The sequence below is a fragment of the Phaseolus vulgaris genome, chromosome 3, assembly GCF_000499845.2.
Source record: "Phaseolus vulgaris cultivar G19833 chromosome 3, P. vulgaris v2.0, whole genome shotgun sequence".
NCBI classification, from domain to species: Eukaryota; Viridiplantae; Streptophyta; class Magnoliopsida; order Fabales; family Fabaceae; genus Phaseolus; species Phaseolus vulgaris.
In genome coordinates, this window is record NC_023757.2 from 46,107,508 (window position 1) to 46,125,991 (window position 18,484).

The 18,484-nt window shown below is 32.8% G+C and overlaps 2 protein-coding genes across 2 annotated transcripts; one reads left to right on the top strand and one right to left on the bottom strand.

The window, feature by feature from the left end:
* Nucleotides 1-953: 953 nt before the first annotated feature.
* LOC137808175 (protein phosphatase 2C 29) lies at nt 954-6,079 on the top strand. Its single transcript, XM_068609152.1, has 4 exons — nt 954-2,746; nt 2,931-3,044; nt 4,115-4,379; nt 5,375-6,079. Exons 1-4 carry the CDS (start codon nt 1,178-1,180, stop codon nt 5,497-5,499), a joined length of 2,073 nt encoding a protein of 690 aa, XP_068465253.1. The 5' UTR covers nt 954-1,177; the 3' UTR covers nt 5,500-6,079.
* A 647-nt stretch (nt 6,080-6,726) lies between these two features.
* LOC137808174 (pentatricopeptide repeat-containing protein At5g46580, chloroplastic) lies at nt 6,727-9,267 on the bottom strand. Its single transcript, XM_068609150.1, has one exon. It carries the CDS (start codon nt 9,211-9,213, stop codon nt 7,078-7,080), a length of 2,136 nt encoding a protein of 711 aa, XP_068465251.1. The 5' UTR covers nt 9,214-9,267; the 3' UTR covers nt 6,727-7,077.
* Between the last annotated feature and the right edge of the window lie 9,217 nt (nt 9,268-18,484).

The following is an 18,484-nucleotide window of genomic DNA, read 5'->3' on the forward strand; positions in this document are numbered from 1 at the left end:
AGTTAAAGTAATATAGAAATAAAAAATATGTAGGGAATAATTCCTTTATATAGTTATAGATTATAAAATTATTATTTTGTGTAACAACTAATTAAAAAATTATGATCAAAGTTATTTAAAATTAACTAATGATATAAAAAATTACGTCGACAGTGTATAAAACCCAACTTTTTACTAAAATTTGTTGGCAAGTTAATATTTAATTAAAAAGAATAAAATTTAGATAATTTTTAAGAAATAAGTTACTTCAATACAGTTAAATGTAAAATAATATATTCCTTTGGTGAATATACACATACTCTAAGATAATTATTATTATTTTTTTCAATTAATTAATTTAAAAGTCTTGATTTTGAACTCAAAGGTGAGATATTATATTAAAATAGAAATTGAATAGTATAAGTAATACAATAATTAAAAAAAAAATTGAACATTATAATCAGGTATTAAAGATTTAGATTTTTTTTTGTATCTTACAAATGTTTTAGTTAACTAAAAGCACCGAAAATGAAGTGGTTGGGCTTAAAAATGGACCTTAATCTGATTTGAATCTTACCTTGAAAATTTTCCCACCCAATCCCCAAAACTAACATATTAAGAGCACCACGCAAACACCGCTTCCACCGTCATCTAACGTTTCTTTTATTCAGTTTGAACTTTGGTTTTAGGTAACCACTCTCAGTAATAATGATGAAATAAAATCTCACTTTTGTTAACCATCGAAATTAAAAAATAGAAGCACCTTCTACTAAGAGAAAATACAGCAATTTGTAATTATAATAATGAAATAATGTATAAAAGGTTTGACTAGTATTTTTGTAGTGTGTTGAATGTTCCGTTTGAAGTGTTTAACGGTGTTTGAGAGAGGGAGAGAGAGTGAGGAAAAGAGTAAAAAAGGATGATAAGGGTAAGAAGGAAATAGAAAAAGATATTAGTAAGGTGGCATGGTAGGTGTGAGGGAGGTTATATATAAGATGTTTTTGAGACATAACCGTCAACTCACATGAGACCCAAGGCAACAACTTGAGACGGAAACAGAAGAAAAAACAAAATGAATTGTTAAAATAAGTAGGTGTTTGTTGGGTGTGTCTTTATTGTAATTGATTTGAGGGTGTGGGAGTGGGGGGAGGGTGGGGAAACAAGAAGAAAGAGTTGAGGTGAAGAGAAGTGAAATGTGATGGGAAATGGAGTTTCAAGCCTCTGTTGGTGCTACGGGAGGAACCAACCGTGCCACCAGGATGTCATATTCACGGCCACCGACCCATTGGACGAAACCCTAGGACACTCCTTCTGCTACGTCAGATCCTCCGCTCGCTTCCTCTCACCTACCCACTCCGATCGCTTCCTCAGCCCCTCCGCCTCCCTCCGCTTCTCTCCCACTCACGATCCCCGAACCCGACCCGAATCCCATGAAACTGGCTTCAAAGCCATTTCCGGAGCCTCCGTCAGCGCTAACAGCTCTCTCCCCACCACCGTCATTCACTTTGACGAAGACTCCCTCGATTGCGGCGGAGCTACCACCAAGGGCAATATCGTCAATGGCTTCGAAAGCACCGCGTCGTTTAGCGCGCTCCCGCTCCAGCCCGTTCCCCGAGGCGGCGAGCCCTTCCAGGTCAGCGGCTTCTTCCTCTCCGGTCCAATTGAAGCCAACGCCGTCTCCGGTCCTCTTCCAGCGCTCGAAGGCGGCGGCGGCGGCGAGGTTCCTTTCTCCGCGCCGCTCAGCGGGCTCTACGGTAAGAAGAGCAGGAAGAAGAAGGTGATTTCGGGATTCCGGAAGGCGTTCAATCGGAACCCGTTGGAGATGAAGCGACCGTGGGTGGTGCCGGTGCCGGAGAAGAAGGAGGCGGCGGCGGAGGCGAGGGGTGGTGAGGGCAATGTGCAGTGGGCTTTGGGGAAGGCCGGGGAGGATCGCGTCCACGTGGTGGTGTCGGAGGAGCAGGGCTGGTTGTATGTTGGGATTTACGATGGTTTCAACGGCCCCGACGCGCCGGAGTTTCTGATGGGGCACCTCTACCGTGCCGTTCACAGCGAGCTTCAAGGTTTGTTCTGGGAGCTGGAAGACGAACAGTCGTTGCCGCAAGAGAGTAATCCCGTGGTGGAAGGAACGGAGAGTAAACGGCGTAAACTGTGGGAGCTTCTGGCTGAGGACGGACTCGACCTTTCTGGTTCGGATAGGTTCGCGTTTTCCGTGGACGATGCGTTGAGCGTTAACAACGCCAATGCGGGGTCTGCTGTGAGTAGGAGGTGGCTGTTGCTGTCGAAGTTGAAGCAGGGGTTGTCGAAGCAGAAGGAGGGTGAAGGGAGGGGGTGGAATTTGGGTAATGAGGAGAAGGAAAAGGAGAAGCCCTCTGGGAGGAAGCGGAAGGTAGGTCCTGTGGATCATGGACTTGTTTTGAGTGCGTTGTCTCGGGCACTTCAAGCCTCGGAGGTTGCGTATTTGGATATGACGGATAAGCTTCTTGATACGAATCCGGAGCTTGCTTTGATGGGTTCGTGTTTGTTGGTTGTGTTGATGAGGGATGAGGATGTGTATGTGATGAATGTTGGGGATAGTAGGGCTATTGTTGCACACTATGAACCCAAGGATATTGATTCTAGTGTTGAATCGGTAAGCAAGGGAGGTGTTGAGTCCGGTGCCGAGAGCATAGTTGAGGAGTCATTGGGTTTGGGTCAAAATGCAAATGCTCAACAAATGAGGTTGGTGGCATTACAGCTCTCTACGGACCATAGCACCAGCATTGAAGAAGTAAGTATTAAGTAATTATTATATTTTCACGAAGTTTGATTTTTTGTCTTCGTGTTATAGTTGAACATACTAAAGGTATACTTTTATTAGTGGTTGTACTTATTGGTATTTCCCCCCCTTTTTCTTCAGTCATTTTGTGATATGATTAAGAGTTGTCTGAAAATTGGTGCTTGTTATTTTGCAGGAAATCATTAGGATTAAAAACGAGCATCCTGATGATACCCAATGTATAGTCAATGATAGAGTTAAAGGTCGCCTGAAGGTCACCAGAGCATTTGGGGCTGGATTTTTGAAACAGGTGATTTTTAAAATACTTTGTTTTATTAATACAAAGTTTTATGTGTGCTTCTAGACCATTTTCTACTTCCATCAGAGGGAAAATAATATATGCTGTTTTTTTCATAGTTCGTGCATCGTGGACGGAGTGATGTTTTACTGTAATTATTATTTATTTTAATGCAAATGAAGATTTATTATTCATCTACCTTGGTAGAATTCTTTGTTTAGGTAACGGATGTGTTTGCGTGCTTAGGAAGTGTATTAGGTGAGACCGTGCTCCTATGAGACGAGCCATATTTTTATTTATATATAGATGTTCAAGAATACCTCACCCGTTATGCTGTCACTTCATACGACACATATACACAGATAAATAGATGCTTGAAGCCATGAACATATTTGTATCCATAGATACTCTAACGTGTGCTTTTAACTCTTCATATTCACAAGCACAAACATCTTATTGGTCATGATCTTTTTATGTTTTTATTGTAAATTTTTGGTATGCCGAACATTTTCATCAAATAGTTATTGTGAAGAATAGAAGTATCTATCTCAATGTCAAATACTTAACCAAAAATGAAATAGCAAATTTTGCAACACTTATCATGTTAAATCAGATATTTTCAATTTTTTTCTTTAAATTATGTAAGTTTGTGACTCTTTATGAATTCTATAGGATGTAAATTGTAGTGTCCTATAATCTATAGTGCGTTGGAATTTATGTCTTAGGAGAATTGATCGCTTTCTTTTTCTTTCTAAGCCAAGGAAGTTACAAAAATTAAAAGGGATTTTTTTCTAAAATACCCAACACTCATATAGAATCAAGTCTCACAATATACTCCTAATTGATAGAATGAGAAGCTTTAAACACTAGACCATGTTGCTTAATAAAGCCACTTGTTGGTAACCAATTGTTGTAATGAAACCCACATTTGCTGTGCTTATGATACTGCTGCACATGTTGATACTCATCTACATGCTAAATTATAAGTCTTCTTGTTCTATCTTATTTAGGGTTGCTGCATACTTCTCATATTTGATATAAATGTATTCTGACATGACTGTATGGATTGATTTTTTCCATAGCCCAAGCTGAATGATGCAGTACTAGAGATGTTTCGAAATGAATATATTGGCACTGCTCCGTATATTTCCTGCTCTCCTTCACTACGTCACCATAGATTATGCCAGAGAGATCAGTTCCTGATCCTCTCATCTGATGGTTTATATCAATATCTAAACAATGAAGAAGTGGTTTCTCATGTTGAGAGCTTCATGGAAAAGTTTCCCGAAGGAGATCCAGCCCAACATTTAATAGAAGAGGTGCTTCTCCGTGCAGCTAAGAAAGCTGGTAAATGAATCTTCTGACCTTCTGTATCTTTCTTGTTTTGCAGTCTTGTTCAATATGTGCAATTTGCTGAGTGACACAATTGTGAAATATTAATTAGTAAATCTTTTTTTTTTCATATATAAATTAAAAGCTTTTTGCAATGTCCTGTATGGTCATGCTAAATTTTAAAGATTAAACTTCTGGTTGGTTTGTTGTATATGAACTCATGTCTCTATTTAAAGATATATTTTAACTATATTTTGTTTGAAGAACGAACTGATGACAAATTTTAATAGTAAAATAGCAAGCCTTGCAGTGTGTACATTTTGAATGATTTGAACCCCTACTGATATTTGGTGTTGGTATTAATTAATAGTTTTTTCTTACATCTTGTTCTCAAGCTTTTCTATTAAAATGTTATGTTCCTCAGAGAAATGTGTTGTCTTAGTGGGAGGTAGATTATATTTTTTTTCTCTCTAGAACGTCTTGTCCACTGCTTTATTAGTTCGTAGCTTTTGCACAAGATCTACTTCGTAATTGTCATTCTTTAGAAAGGTGGCAGTTATTTCATATTCATATAATATACTTTCATTAAAACCCCATCACTTCTGTGGACTTGAGTTTGATAAAGCCAATTTCAGAAAGGACTATTTTAGTGAATACCCTGATTCATCGTTCTGCTTTAAATATGCCGATCATATGCTTCGAGAGTTAGGGTGAGGTAACAACTTTAAATTCAGGAAATTATCGTGTCTGTCTGGTATATTTTTTCTGCGTTTGTTAGGTTCTTGTATTTGGTGAAAACTGATTTTGAAATATGTTTGATGCTAGTGGGGGTCTTTTTCATTTTACAACCTGCCTGGGTTGGAGATTAATCAAGAAATGAGGCTAACACAAGAAAATGGTTGATGCAAGGAATATGTTAATTTCATTTCTAGTAGAAACTTTTGACTTGCCTACTATTATATACACACACAAACCGCATTTATAGGTTATTTTGGATTGATTTGTGCCAGGAATGGATTTTCATGAATTGCTTGATATACCACAAGGAGATCGGAGGAAGTATCACGATGATGTTACTGTCATGGTGATATCACTTGAAGGGAGAATCTGGAAATCGTCAGGAAAATATCCGTGAGACAGTGAGACCTTCAACTTGTTGGCTTATACATGTGATAACATTTTTGCACCCGAGTGTGCCATGAAGCCAGTGCTGGAGTTTCAAAGCCGGTCCATTTTTCATGGGTCTGGGTGTGTTTTTCGCGATCTTGCAAAATTAAACATTATCTACTGAGGAATCTCAGATTTTACTGGCAAAAAGCTACCCCTATAGCTCTGTTCAAAATTAAAGAAAGCTAAATGCAATTTGGTATGAGCTAAGAACAGGCATCATTGCAGATGGGCCTTGTGAATTCTATTGATGAGTTCAAAATGAAAACGAAGCGAAACTACTGCTTCTTTTTCCATCCTCAGCTCTATTATATCACCCTCCCTTTTTTTGCAGCTGTAGAGATGATAAATTATAGAAATTTTGCATAGCCAAGACCCCTTCTGTTAGTTTTAATTTTTCATTTCTTTTGTTTACTTCCACAGCCAAGAAATGGGTGTAAATGGGTGGGGTGGGGATACAATTGTATTGATTGAACTCGACAGAAATGACGATCTGTAACGGAGAGTGGATTTCCACCATTGAGAATTAAAATGATTATTCCGAATTAGAGACCAGTGCATTGCATTACACAATGCAGAGTGAAAATGGCCACACGAAAATTAGTGACGAAAAATCCAATTGCTTCTAACATCTGTTAAACCAGTATGAATAGAGATAAGTGATTAAAATTAAATATATAGATGAGAAGTAATTCGAGAGAAATTTTGGGTAAGTTGTGAAGCAAATTTGTGAAATACCCATGTATACACTCGCATGGGGGAGCATGATAGTAGTGTTAGAAATCCAGCAACTATTTCTCTAATCTCTACAGTCCATCAAAGGGTCCAATCAGGAAGCTCAAGACAAGGTCAATGAAATGTACAACGAGGGGTGTGTGAAGCATTACATGGGAAAGAAAGATATAGAAGAGTGAAGACAGGTTAATTATATTTAGCATATTTTATTTACCACATGAATGTTGAAGTGGCGTGTCCAATTTTTAGAAAGTTGTTGTAGGAGTCTTCGGTAAAGAATTAGGTAAGAAGTATTCCTTTCTTTCCTCTCTGTTTTACTTAGGAGACTCCTTGACATCGAATCATAACAATTTTACTCTTATCAGAGGATTTGACAGCGAATACATCTCATCCATCCATAACTTTTAAAGATTAACATTTTTTTAAAAATAACTAAATAATTGTAATGACTAAAATCTCGTACAATGAAAATATCACTACAGATTATCTCAATTTATTAGTAATGAGTGCAATTTAGCAAGGGAGATAGGAGTCTAGCCAATTTTCATAATGACTTATTCAAGGCAGCATGCATCCAGCCTCTCCCCCAAACTTGAAGGTGGTTTATATAAAATGAAGGGAAACAAAAAAGAACAGTAAATTTCAGGATGTGTTTACATTGTAAGAAATGAACGGAAGATTATACATCCCATCTCTGGCTTCAAGACTTCATATCTTGGCCTTGCAAGTGATAAGTAGATCTGCGAGTATCATTATACTATTATGTTTTAGCCATATCGTACAACGTGAATGTCACTTGAGCTACCATCATCTATGTAGCTGTAGCAGCTGCCGTAGAGTTTGATTGCACCCAAGAGACTAAATCCTCTCTAGTTGCAGTGAAACAGCCAATTTTTTCCTGACTCTGCGTAAATGGAACAGCTAGCTTCCTCAAATGAGAGGCAAAAGAAATATTGAGTCCTTGGGCAAACTTATGAGCACCAGTACCAGTTTGGGCAAGGAATAACTCTGGTAGTGTCTCCTCCCGCTTAACAATTTTGGTGAGTGTCCACATCCACTCTTCAAGTGCAGTTAGAGCTGCACCAACTGATAATGATCTAACGTCCAAGCACCATTGCTCAGAAGTTTTGTGGTGTAAACTTGGGTATAATCCATACAAGGTTCCCAAGTAGAGTAGCTCGTGTGCTCTCTCTAGAAGATCTTTGTTTCTACATATGTCAATCAAGCAGTTACAGAAAGGTCTTCTCACTTCAACCACTGCGCTGTTCATGATTCTCTTGAACTCTTCCTTGACAGTCTCAAAACTAGTTTTTTCATCTTCAATCAATTGAATAAAGGCAACCAATTTTGGGTTAGCTTGCTGCAAACAAGCAAGGACTTTTCCCTCATCCTTGCTACCCTGAGAGAGAGACACAACAGATAGCAAGCAACCACATAGCCTATCATCTGGCTTAATTCCTCTCTCAACTGAAGAATCAAAAACTCTTACCAATCCATCAAATTCCATAGCCCTTCCCAAGCACTGAATCAAACAAGTAAACCCCATCACATTGAGTTCAACACCCGATTTGCACATCTCTTCAAACAATTTCATTGCCTTGTCGACATCTCCTTGACTCCCGTATATGTTGAGCATTGCCGTGTAACTCCAACTGTCTGGCTGGCAATGTGCAGACTGCTTCATGTCCCTGAACAAAATTTCAGCTTCCTCCACCAGTCCAACATCTGCACACATGTTCAGCAACGTATTATACAAGATAAAATCCATAGGCCAGCCATTTTCCTTCATTCGTTGCCACAACTCCAAAGCATCTCTAGACCACCTGGCCTTTCCATATATCTTAATAACTGCCGTCAGTGTCTTCTCGTTCGGCACAATCCCTGACTCAATCATTTCTTCAAACAGACCCCTTGCGAACCCTGGCTTGCCAGCCTTTCCCAGTGCCTCTAGCAAGGTGTTATACACAACCAAATTAGGCTGCACCCTAACAGACTCCATCTCCTGAAACACATATCTAATGCCATCATAGTCGCCAGCCTCCCCAAACATCTTTCCCAACACAGAGAATGTGATGGGATCAGGCTTCCACCCAGTTGCTCTACCTCTCTCATACAAACTTATCACCTCTTCAATCTTGCCTAACCTAGCATAAACATCTAAAATAGCAGAGTAAGTTACCTCATCAGGCATCAAACCAGTCTTGTACATCCTCTCAAACCAGTGCACAGCCTTGTCAAAGAGGCTACACTTCTTGGCACACGAGATGATGGTGGAGTAAGTGATGTTGTCCAGTGGAACCCCAGTGTCGATCATCTGGTGTGCAAGTTCTTCTATCAGCGCAAACTGTTTCCCAAACCTCAAAGACTTCATTGTGACATTGTAGAAGATGGTTTCCATGGGAAGCAAATTCTGGGTCTGGATCCAATTCAGAAAAAGATGAGTCTTTTGCCATTGCTTCAAGGTGTTGAGTATCAACAACACGTGTTCTCTAGTAAGAGGGCGTGTAATATCCTCCAAACAAAGCAAGAATTCATCTTCAGAGGAACCACACTCGTTGAGTTTGTGAGCAAAGCGTTTCAAATCTCTCAACTGTGGACTGTGCGAGTAAGTAGCGCGCTTTTGTCTCTCAGAGGATAACACAGTGCGCTTTGCTTTGGTGGGATTGACCCAAGTGGATTTTGAGTTCGAAAAGGCATAGGATTGGTCTGGTGTGACAGTGGATAGGGTTTTGTTGGCAAGGGGTGCGAGTTGGTCGGATAAGGAAGTGTTCTTCTTGTTGTTGTCTGAAGTTGGTGTGGGAGGAGCTTCTGGAGTGGAATTTGAAGTGGTGCAGTGTATGAAACATTTTCTAATGCCTTTTTGCCTACAAGGGGTGCTGCCGCTCAGTCTCGTTCTTTTGGTGTCTGTGAAATACACATCCACAACGGTCGACAGTGGAGCAGCCATTGGAGTGCTTTCGCTAGTAACCACTTCCAGGATACTCTTTTATAACCTTATCTAAATCCAAACTTCTCTTCTTATTTTAGGATATTTCCACTTTCACTTTTTCTGGACTGGACCTCGAGATACATAAGTTGGGCTAAGTTTGCTATGTGGGCTGGGCTTCATATTCCGTTTTTAATATTTTTAAAAAACAAACTCTTTCTGCACTTCCATATCTTCCTCCTCCACCTCTATTTATCTTTATGATATTTATCTTTACGGGTATGATTGTGTAGTGCATTTTTCTTTATTTTCAAGTACTGGTCGTGGTGATTGGTGGTTGAGATAAATTTTGTGATGTTTTTATTAATAGTAGTTGGGTTTTTGTTTTTTCTTTCATTTTTGGAAAGTCACAAAATAAATAAAAAACATCCAATGTAAAAATAGAGTAAAAAAAAAAACTTCATATCAAAGGATTCAAAATATAATGAATTTTTTTTGTCAATCTTCTTACACGCACTTTAAATATGATGAAACAGTTGAAAAATAATAAAAATATTTTGATTAAAAGAAAATAAATGAGGTAGAGTTCAAGTAAGATTATATGAAAATAAGTTTCATTTAAGATTATTTAATTTTTTTAAAAAAAATTAAATCGACTTTTTACCATTTCTATATACAAAGGTGGGGAAGAATGTATTGACGTGAATTCTAAAAAACTGGTTAAAAGTATGAAAAAAAAAATACTAAAGAATATTTCAGTAAAAGTGAGGAAGTAAGTAATGATTAAAGCAAATTGCTTACTTCACCTTTCTCCGTCTTTTCCCGCGCTTATACAGTTATGTGATGACCTTTATTAGGGTACGCGAATAGACTCATTTACTAATTATATAAAATTTATTTCAAAATAACTAAATTTAAAACTGTATACTTTTTATTTTTCCACTTAAATATGTTTTTAATCATTTAAACTTGGTCACTTTTTCTTTTAATCCTACAAATTAAAATGTCTTCTTTTTAGTCTTTAAAAAATATTTGAACATCCTAAACTTTTCATCCAATAAACAGTACTGAGGCGAATCCCAAAATAAATTCCTACGGCTGGATTCTGTTTTGAGTTTTCATTTCTGAGCCACTTGCAAAGATAATCTTTACTTTGTTACCGTTTTCAACGATGGTACAAACGTGAAATCATGCTTAAATACTTTAAAATAATATATTGCATAAGGTCTTGGTGCTATTTTGTGAGAGGAAACTTCTCACATTGCAAACTTAGGATAATGTGTATGGCGGCTGGTCCAAGATGCACTGTGTGGAATTCATCTCATCTCCCTAACTATAAATTATTACATTATGTATTATCAGTTGACTTATTAGTCTTTTGACATAATTAATTTAAATTATTTATAACACATTATTAAAGTGTGATTCAGTCTTCTTTTGAGTCATATAAGGATAGTAAAACATAAATAAGAGAAATATTCAAAACATATAAATAATTTTTCAACTTTTATATTCATAAATTTTATTCGGGTTAAGAAGGAACTCATACATGTAACGAACACATTATTTTTCCAGTGTCGTTATTTTTTCACGATCAAATAAAACAAACGTCTTAAACCTGCGTCAAAGATCAAATTGAAGGTTAAAAATGCATGAAATAATAATAATAACTGAGTCGTGAAGCACGAGGTGAGTTTGTAGGTGTTGAGATGATAGCCGCTAAGTGAGACGAGTTTGAGTAGGCATTAGCAGCTTAAAAAGTGATTTACTCATGTTTCATGTTTGACCCTTGTGTCTTGGCAATAATGCTCACATAATCACAAAGTTGCATTGGATCCATCACCAATTCTCGTGCTTTGTGCTCACAAATGCAAACTTTATATAACATTATCAATAATTCTAACTTAATTCCAATACATTTTTTAAAAAAAAAAACTAATTACTCTCATCATTGCACAATTTGTCTGCCTCCAAGACTCTAAGCTTTGAGTTTATATTGGACATCTCACATCGATTAAAGATTAAAGTCTTTTATTGTATATAAATGACTGCAAACTTCATCTCATTGAGCCGGTTTTATGGAGTCTTTATGAATAGGTATAGTCTACCTATGTATCGTTTTTGTTAACATGTGGGTTTTGGTCTAGTCCCCCATATTTTTGTATTTTTTTTATTTTTATTTTTTAATAATACTTTTTTCATGTGATGACAGATGATTGTTATTATTTGAGGTGTCAGCCTAGCTGAAATGTCAAGTTGCATAGTGATGCCTAACATGAAAACTTTTATAAAAAAAAAAGAAAAAAAGTTCACTTCGTAATATAATATCAGAGTTATTTTGAATATATCCTAGCGAGTGTTTGTGTTGGACATATCGTGACGTGGGTGTATTAGAAATCCCATATTGACTAGAGAAATTATTTAATCTAGGAGAAGTTTAGTACAAGTCAAAAAAACACATATTTTTTTTATATAAATATTTCATCACTTTGTAGAAATCATATCTATGCTAAAAAAATCATTGATTTTTATGTACCATATATGTTTTTCATAGATTTCAAACATTGGAATTCAGAATTCCAATTGGAGTAACAAAAATTTAGTAATTTTTGTTACCAGTAATCCATGATCAGGATTTCAAGAGTAAAAAAATTAAAAAAATCGTACCTAACATTTCTAAAAGTAATATTATTTCTCTAACACCAAATTTTTCCAATGATGACTATCTACATGGAGCGCCACACTCTTTTTATAGCATCATTCAACCTCATTATATTCAAACTTATTTATTCTCTACATACAAATTTTATATTTACCGTTTTGTCTATGGTTGTGGTGATTTTATTTTATCATAGCACTATTTTTTTTTATCAAAAGTTTATTAGAATTATTTTTCTATCCTAACTAGGAATTTTTTTCAACCAAAGTTAACTAATTTTTTTTCTTCTAATGTCAAATAAGTGATTTTTTTAGTTGATATTTTTAACAAACTCAACAAAAAAAACATCCAACCAATAACCTCGTAAAAAATAATCCCAATCTATGTTAACCTAATTTTGATCAACATAAAAAAAAATCTGTATCGACGTTTAAAATGATTTATTTAAATAAGCATTTAAAATTCAATAAATTTAAATTATCTTATTAATTTAAAAATAAAATATACTTTTATGAATAGTAAAAGACCAAATCTTTTATAAGTAGAGAAAGACCAATAAGATGATCACTATAATTTAGATGTTGCGGTTGATAGTTAATTAAATATAATTTTAGAAACTATTTATTAATAATAAAAACTATTTTAAATATTAATATTTTTTTATAATAATATTTAATTTAATTAATATAATAATTAATTATTTTTTATTTAATAATTTTTTTACAGTGAATTCCATTTACAACTTCCTTAATTGCCACACAAATTTTATGAAATGAGCTCTCTAAAGTAGAAAAGAATCTAATCAAAGAACAAAATCCATTCCTAGTTGACTGACATGATGAGCACGGTTTAGTCCACATAATTTCCACTTATTAAATGCTTTTCAATTCATCGGCTTTAGTTTTTTTGTTTCTTTGAAGTTTTGCTTTTGTCTTTCTTTTCTTTTTTTCTTTTTAAGTTATCTTTCTTCATCAGGAAAAATTACTAACTACTGGTAATATTTTTTTACAATTTTTTGAAAAATAAATAAAATTATCCCTGTTTGGTTTTCACTCTTAATCCAGTAACTTTTTCCATTTTAAATTAAGAAAATTAAGTCAAGAAAATATTTAGAGTTGGTAAGAGGTGAAATAAATATTGCGAGACTATTGAAAAAAAATCAACATTTATTTCATTATTACTAGCTACTATTAATCGGTGACTTCGAAAGAATGTTACTCAAACTGTGAACAAATAACTAATTATGAGATAATTTATTATTATAAATAAATATTTTTAAATAAAAATGTGATAGTTTTAGGATTAAGTAGTTTAACTAAGTGTGTATATATATAATAAACTTATTACACAATAATTTATATTATAGATTGTATATATTTTAAAATAAATTAAAAACTTTATTATGTATGTTTCTTCGTGAAATTTATCAAAATATGTTAAAATTATAAAATAATACAATTCCCCAAATAAATTCTACTATATGCTGATACAAATAGACAAAATCTACAATACATGGTGTTTGATGAAATTTGTGTATAAGTTAATTGATGGAAGCTAATAAACTAGTTGATTAAAATAAATTGCTTAGCAAATGTTGTATGAGAAACTAGTTGATAAGTGCATGTAAAGGGAGGATGGAATTATGATAAAATAGTAAAAATGAAATTGAGAAAAGAAAGTTAAACCTCTTGTGTTAATTTTATTATAGGGAAGAATGAAGATGAAATGGCAAACGGATAATAAAGAAAGCTAAAAAGCGAAAGTTGGAATGCTCCAGCACTCGTCCAAGCCAGAAATTTCAAAAGGATCTCGTCCAAGTGAGCTTAATCTCACCCAGGCAATTGGGAATATAGAAGGTGTTTGAAACCCTAAAGTATATGACCGTCAAGGACAAACATCCTAGATCTTCTTTTCTTGTTTTTCATGCTTGTAATGACCAACATGAGTAGATAATTCTACCATTTGAGATTGAAAGTAATTTGTTCGAACTCTGAGGTGATATTTAAAAAAAATATTTTGTTGTTGATTGATAAAAAAAAATAAAACCTCTTTAAAATACATGTGAACTAAATTGTGGTTGCTTCAGAGTTTCTTGAATCAACTCTTTCATTGGAGTGATTTCTGTGACATTTTATAATTGTTTAAAAATTTATCAGTTTTTTTTTAAGTAACTCCAAACAATCCAACTTTAAGAATATAAAATATTTTTGTTCTCATTAAAACAATAAATTTTCTCATGTTTCATAATTAAATCTAAATTAAAAATATAAAATTCTGAACTTTTGAAATTTCTTATAATTTCTTTTATTAAAGCAAGATTAATTGGAAATTGTTTAGTGATAATTAATAACAAGTACGTATTACATTTTTTAATATATAAAACAACTAATGTAAGTTACATCTATAAGAGATGTCTTAATTTAAAGGGAGTTGCTAAAGAAAAAAGATATGTAAGTTATTATTTATTTGCTAAACAATTATTATTATTTAATTTATTTTTTTAGATATAATTTACTATAAAAAATCATTAAATAAAAATTGATGTGATTTTGTCATCATAGTTAATTTGATTGATATGTTTTTAGAAATTGCAGAATAATAGATGGTAACAATGAGTCGAGTATGGAAGTCAACGAAATAAAAAAAATTATTAGTAATTGAAAATGTGTTTCCATAGATGAATGAGAAGAGGGTAATAAGGTTGAAAAGAAAATGATTTGATATAGATTATGAATGTTGAAGAAGGAGACCAAGGGACCAAAAGGAGTAGACAAAGATGATAAGGTTCATTGTCTCCATATTTTTATTCATCACATTCAACTCTTCGTTTTCCTCTCACTCAGACACTCAAACCATGGATATCGCCTTTTGTTGTTCAACGCAATCAATATACACACAATTAAAAATTTCCACAGACTTTCACAAATTACGTAATAAAGTAAAATTAAAGCATAAAAATGACTAACTCATACAAGTAGTGAGTGATAACAAAATTTATCACATTCATCTATAGAGATATTTCTAACAAAACTTTAATACACATTTAATGTAGAATTTTTACTTCTACCATCTTTATCTTATCATCTTTGTTATTTTTACCTAGAAATGTATTACGAGATAATTATTAACTAATAACTAAATTTAAAGATAAAAAATAATTAGATTAAGTTAAATAATATTATAGAGATTCAAAAATTATTAGTATATAAAATAGTTTATATTATTAATACAAAATTATAAAGTAGTTGATAAAAAATAGTTATTAGCTAAAATTTTAGTAATTAATTTTATATACTAATTTAGAAACTATTATATAAATTTTTATTAATAATAAAAAATATTTTAAATATTAATTTTTTTTAGTTTATAAAATAATATTTAATTTAGTTAATATAATAATTATTTATTTTAATCTCTTAAATTAGTATTTATTTAATTATTTTTTTATGAAAACAATTAAATCTATTAACATTAATTATATGATTGTGGAAAGTACAAAAGGATAAGCTAAAGACACATATATAGGTTGAAATGTTTTTCCTAATTGTTAGAAAGATGCAATTTTTTCCCAATTTTAAACTAGTGATTTTTTTCCTGTGTTGTAAAGAAAACTTGCAGGAACCATTCCTTGTATGTATAAAAAAGTTAATGTACTTATTATAAAATTTAAAATAATATAGTTATTGATAACTTTTTAATTTAAATAATATATAACAATTAATAAACATAATCATAAAAAAGTTTAAGAAGTAAATTTTGTTTTAATAAATTATTTATTTTAAATTTATTATTTAATTATTATAGTGTCTATTTTTTTAGTTATAAGATAAACTATATTTGTTAGTTATAAAAAAAATTAGCTATAAATAAATTGTGTAAATTACAAAAGCAATTTTAGCGGTTGGGATTCAACAGAGCAGAATTCCCTTAGGTTGAGATTAAATTATATGTTCAAATTTAATTGTCATATCAAGTTAATATATATGTGCAAAATGAAAGAAGAATATATTTATTTATTAATAATTAATAATTAATATTTTATTTTTATTTTTATTAAGTAGTGTATTTTGTAAAGACTAAGTACCTTACTATGTTAAAACTTATTATAAACGTTTTCAATTTATTGACTTTATATGAATTTTAATTATTGTTGTATAATTTATTTGAGAAAACAAAAAAAAGTGTGCAATAGGGAGGATAAGGTGCAAACTTGTAATTGTGGGTGGTAAAACAATATTGACTTAGTGGATTTGTTAAATTAACCTATTTTTTTTAGATAATCTGAGTTAGGATTTTATTCCATTAACTTGATTTTTCCACTAAAATAAAGGATAAAGAATTTCATGACATGGGATAATGAAAGTTTTAAAGAAATAATAGTAAAAGGAAAGAAAAAAAAAATAGAGTTAGAATTTATACTCATATAGGATATTGTGAATCGGTTGACCAAAAAATTTTATCAACGGTTATTATTATCAAGCAATAAATATATATATATATATATATATATATATATATATATATATTCTTACCAAAAATAACTCTGCAATCCAATCAATATATGTGCAAAATAAGAGAAGAATACATTCATTTATTTATTTATTAATAATTAATAATTTATTTTTATTTTTCTGTTGTTTGTAACAAACTTATTTTATTTTTATTAAGTAGTGTATTTTGTAAAGATTAAGTACCTTATTATGTTAAAATTTTTTATAAATGTTTTCAATTTATTAATTTTATATGAATTTTAATTATTGTTGTATAATTTATTAGAGAAAAAAAAAAGAGTGTGCAATGGGGTGGATAAGGTGCAAACTTGTAATTGTGGGTAAAACAATATTGACTCAGTAGATATGTTAATTTAACCCATTTTTTTAAGACAATCCGAGTTAGGATTTTAATCCATTAGCTTGATTTTTCCACTAAAATAAAGGATAAATAATTTCATGACATGGGATAGTGAAAGTTTTAAAGAAATAATAGTAAAAGGAAAGAAAAAAGAAATAGGGTTAGAATTTATACTCATGGATACTGTGAATCGGTTGACCATAAAAATTGATAAACTATTATAAAAAAATAACTCAGAAAGTCCAATCTAGTCAATAGAAAGTCCAATCTAGTCAATATATGTGTAAAATGAGAGAAGAATATATTCACTTACTTGTTATCTACTACCGGTTACCTGTTACCTATCTATTACATGTTATTTGTTTGTTAATTGTCTATTATTTGTTTGTTATCTAGTATCTGTATGTTACCCGTTACCTATTACCTTACCTGTTTGTTACCTATTATACTTTATATTTGTTACATGTTCTACCTGTTATTAGTTACATGTGACTATTTGTTCTACCGGCTATGTTACTTGTTACTGCTACTTGTTACATGTTACATGTATGTTATCTATTACCTGTTACCTATGTGTTACCTTGTGTTAGTTGTGTGTTACCTGCTACCTATTTCCGGTTACTTGTTATCTGCTACATGTTACCTATTACCTGTCTATTACCTGTTACTTTTTTGTGACTTGTTTGTTACCTGTTATACCAGTTATATCTTATACCTTTTACCTGTTATACTTGTTACATGTCTGTTACCTTGTCTGTTACATGTTATATGTTACCTGCTATTTGTTCTTTCTATTACCTTGTGTTAGTTGTGTGTTACCTGTTACCTACATGCTACCTATCTGTTACCTATTACATGTGTTACCTATTACCTGTTACTTTTTTGTTACTCGTTTGTTACATGTTATACCAGTTATATCTAATACCTTTTACCAGTTATACTTGTTCCATGTCTGTTGCCTTGTATGCTACATGTTACATGTTACCTGCTACCTGTTTTATCGGCTACCTGTTCTTCCTGTTACCTGTTTGTTACCTATGACTTTTCTGTTACCTGTTACCTATTATACTAATTATACCTTATTCCTTTTACATGTTATACCTGTTACACCTACTACCTGGTACTTGTTACCCGTTACCTATTACCCGTTACCTGCCACCTCTTACACTTGCTACCTTTTACACCTGCTACCTCTTACACCTGTTACATGTTACCTGCTACCTGTTACCTGCTACCTATTACCTGTTCTACCTGCTACCTGTTCTACCTGCTACTTGTTCTTCCTGTTACCTGTTACCTGTTTGTTACCTATGACTTTTCTGTTATCTGTTACCTGTTATACTAATTATACCTTATTCTTTTTACCTGTTACACCTGTTACATGTCTGCTACCCTATTCATTACCATGTATGTTACCTTATATGTTACCTGTTACACGTGTTACATGTCTGCTACCCTATCCGTTACCATATGTGTTATGTCTGCTACCTATCCGTTACCATGTATGTTACCTTATGTGTTACCTGTTACCATTTACGTGCTACCTGTTCTACCTACTACTTGTTACCTGTTACATGTTCTACCTGCTACCTATTTTACCTGCTCTACCAGCTACCTACTACAAGTTACTTGCTACCTGTTTTACATGTTCTACAAGTTATTTGCTACCTGTTTTACCTGTTCTACCAATTACCTGTTACTTGCTACCTATTACCTGCTACTTCTTACTTGTTATCTCTTACCTACTACATTCTACATTCTACATGTTACATGTTACATGTT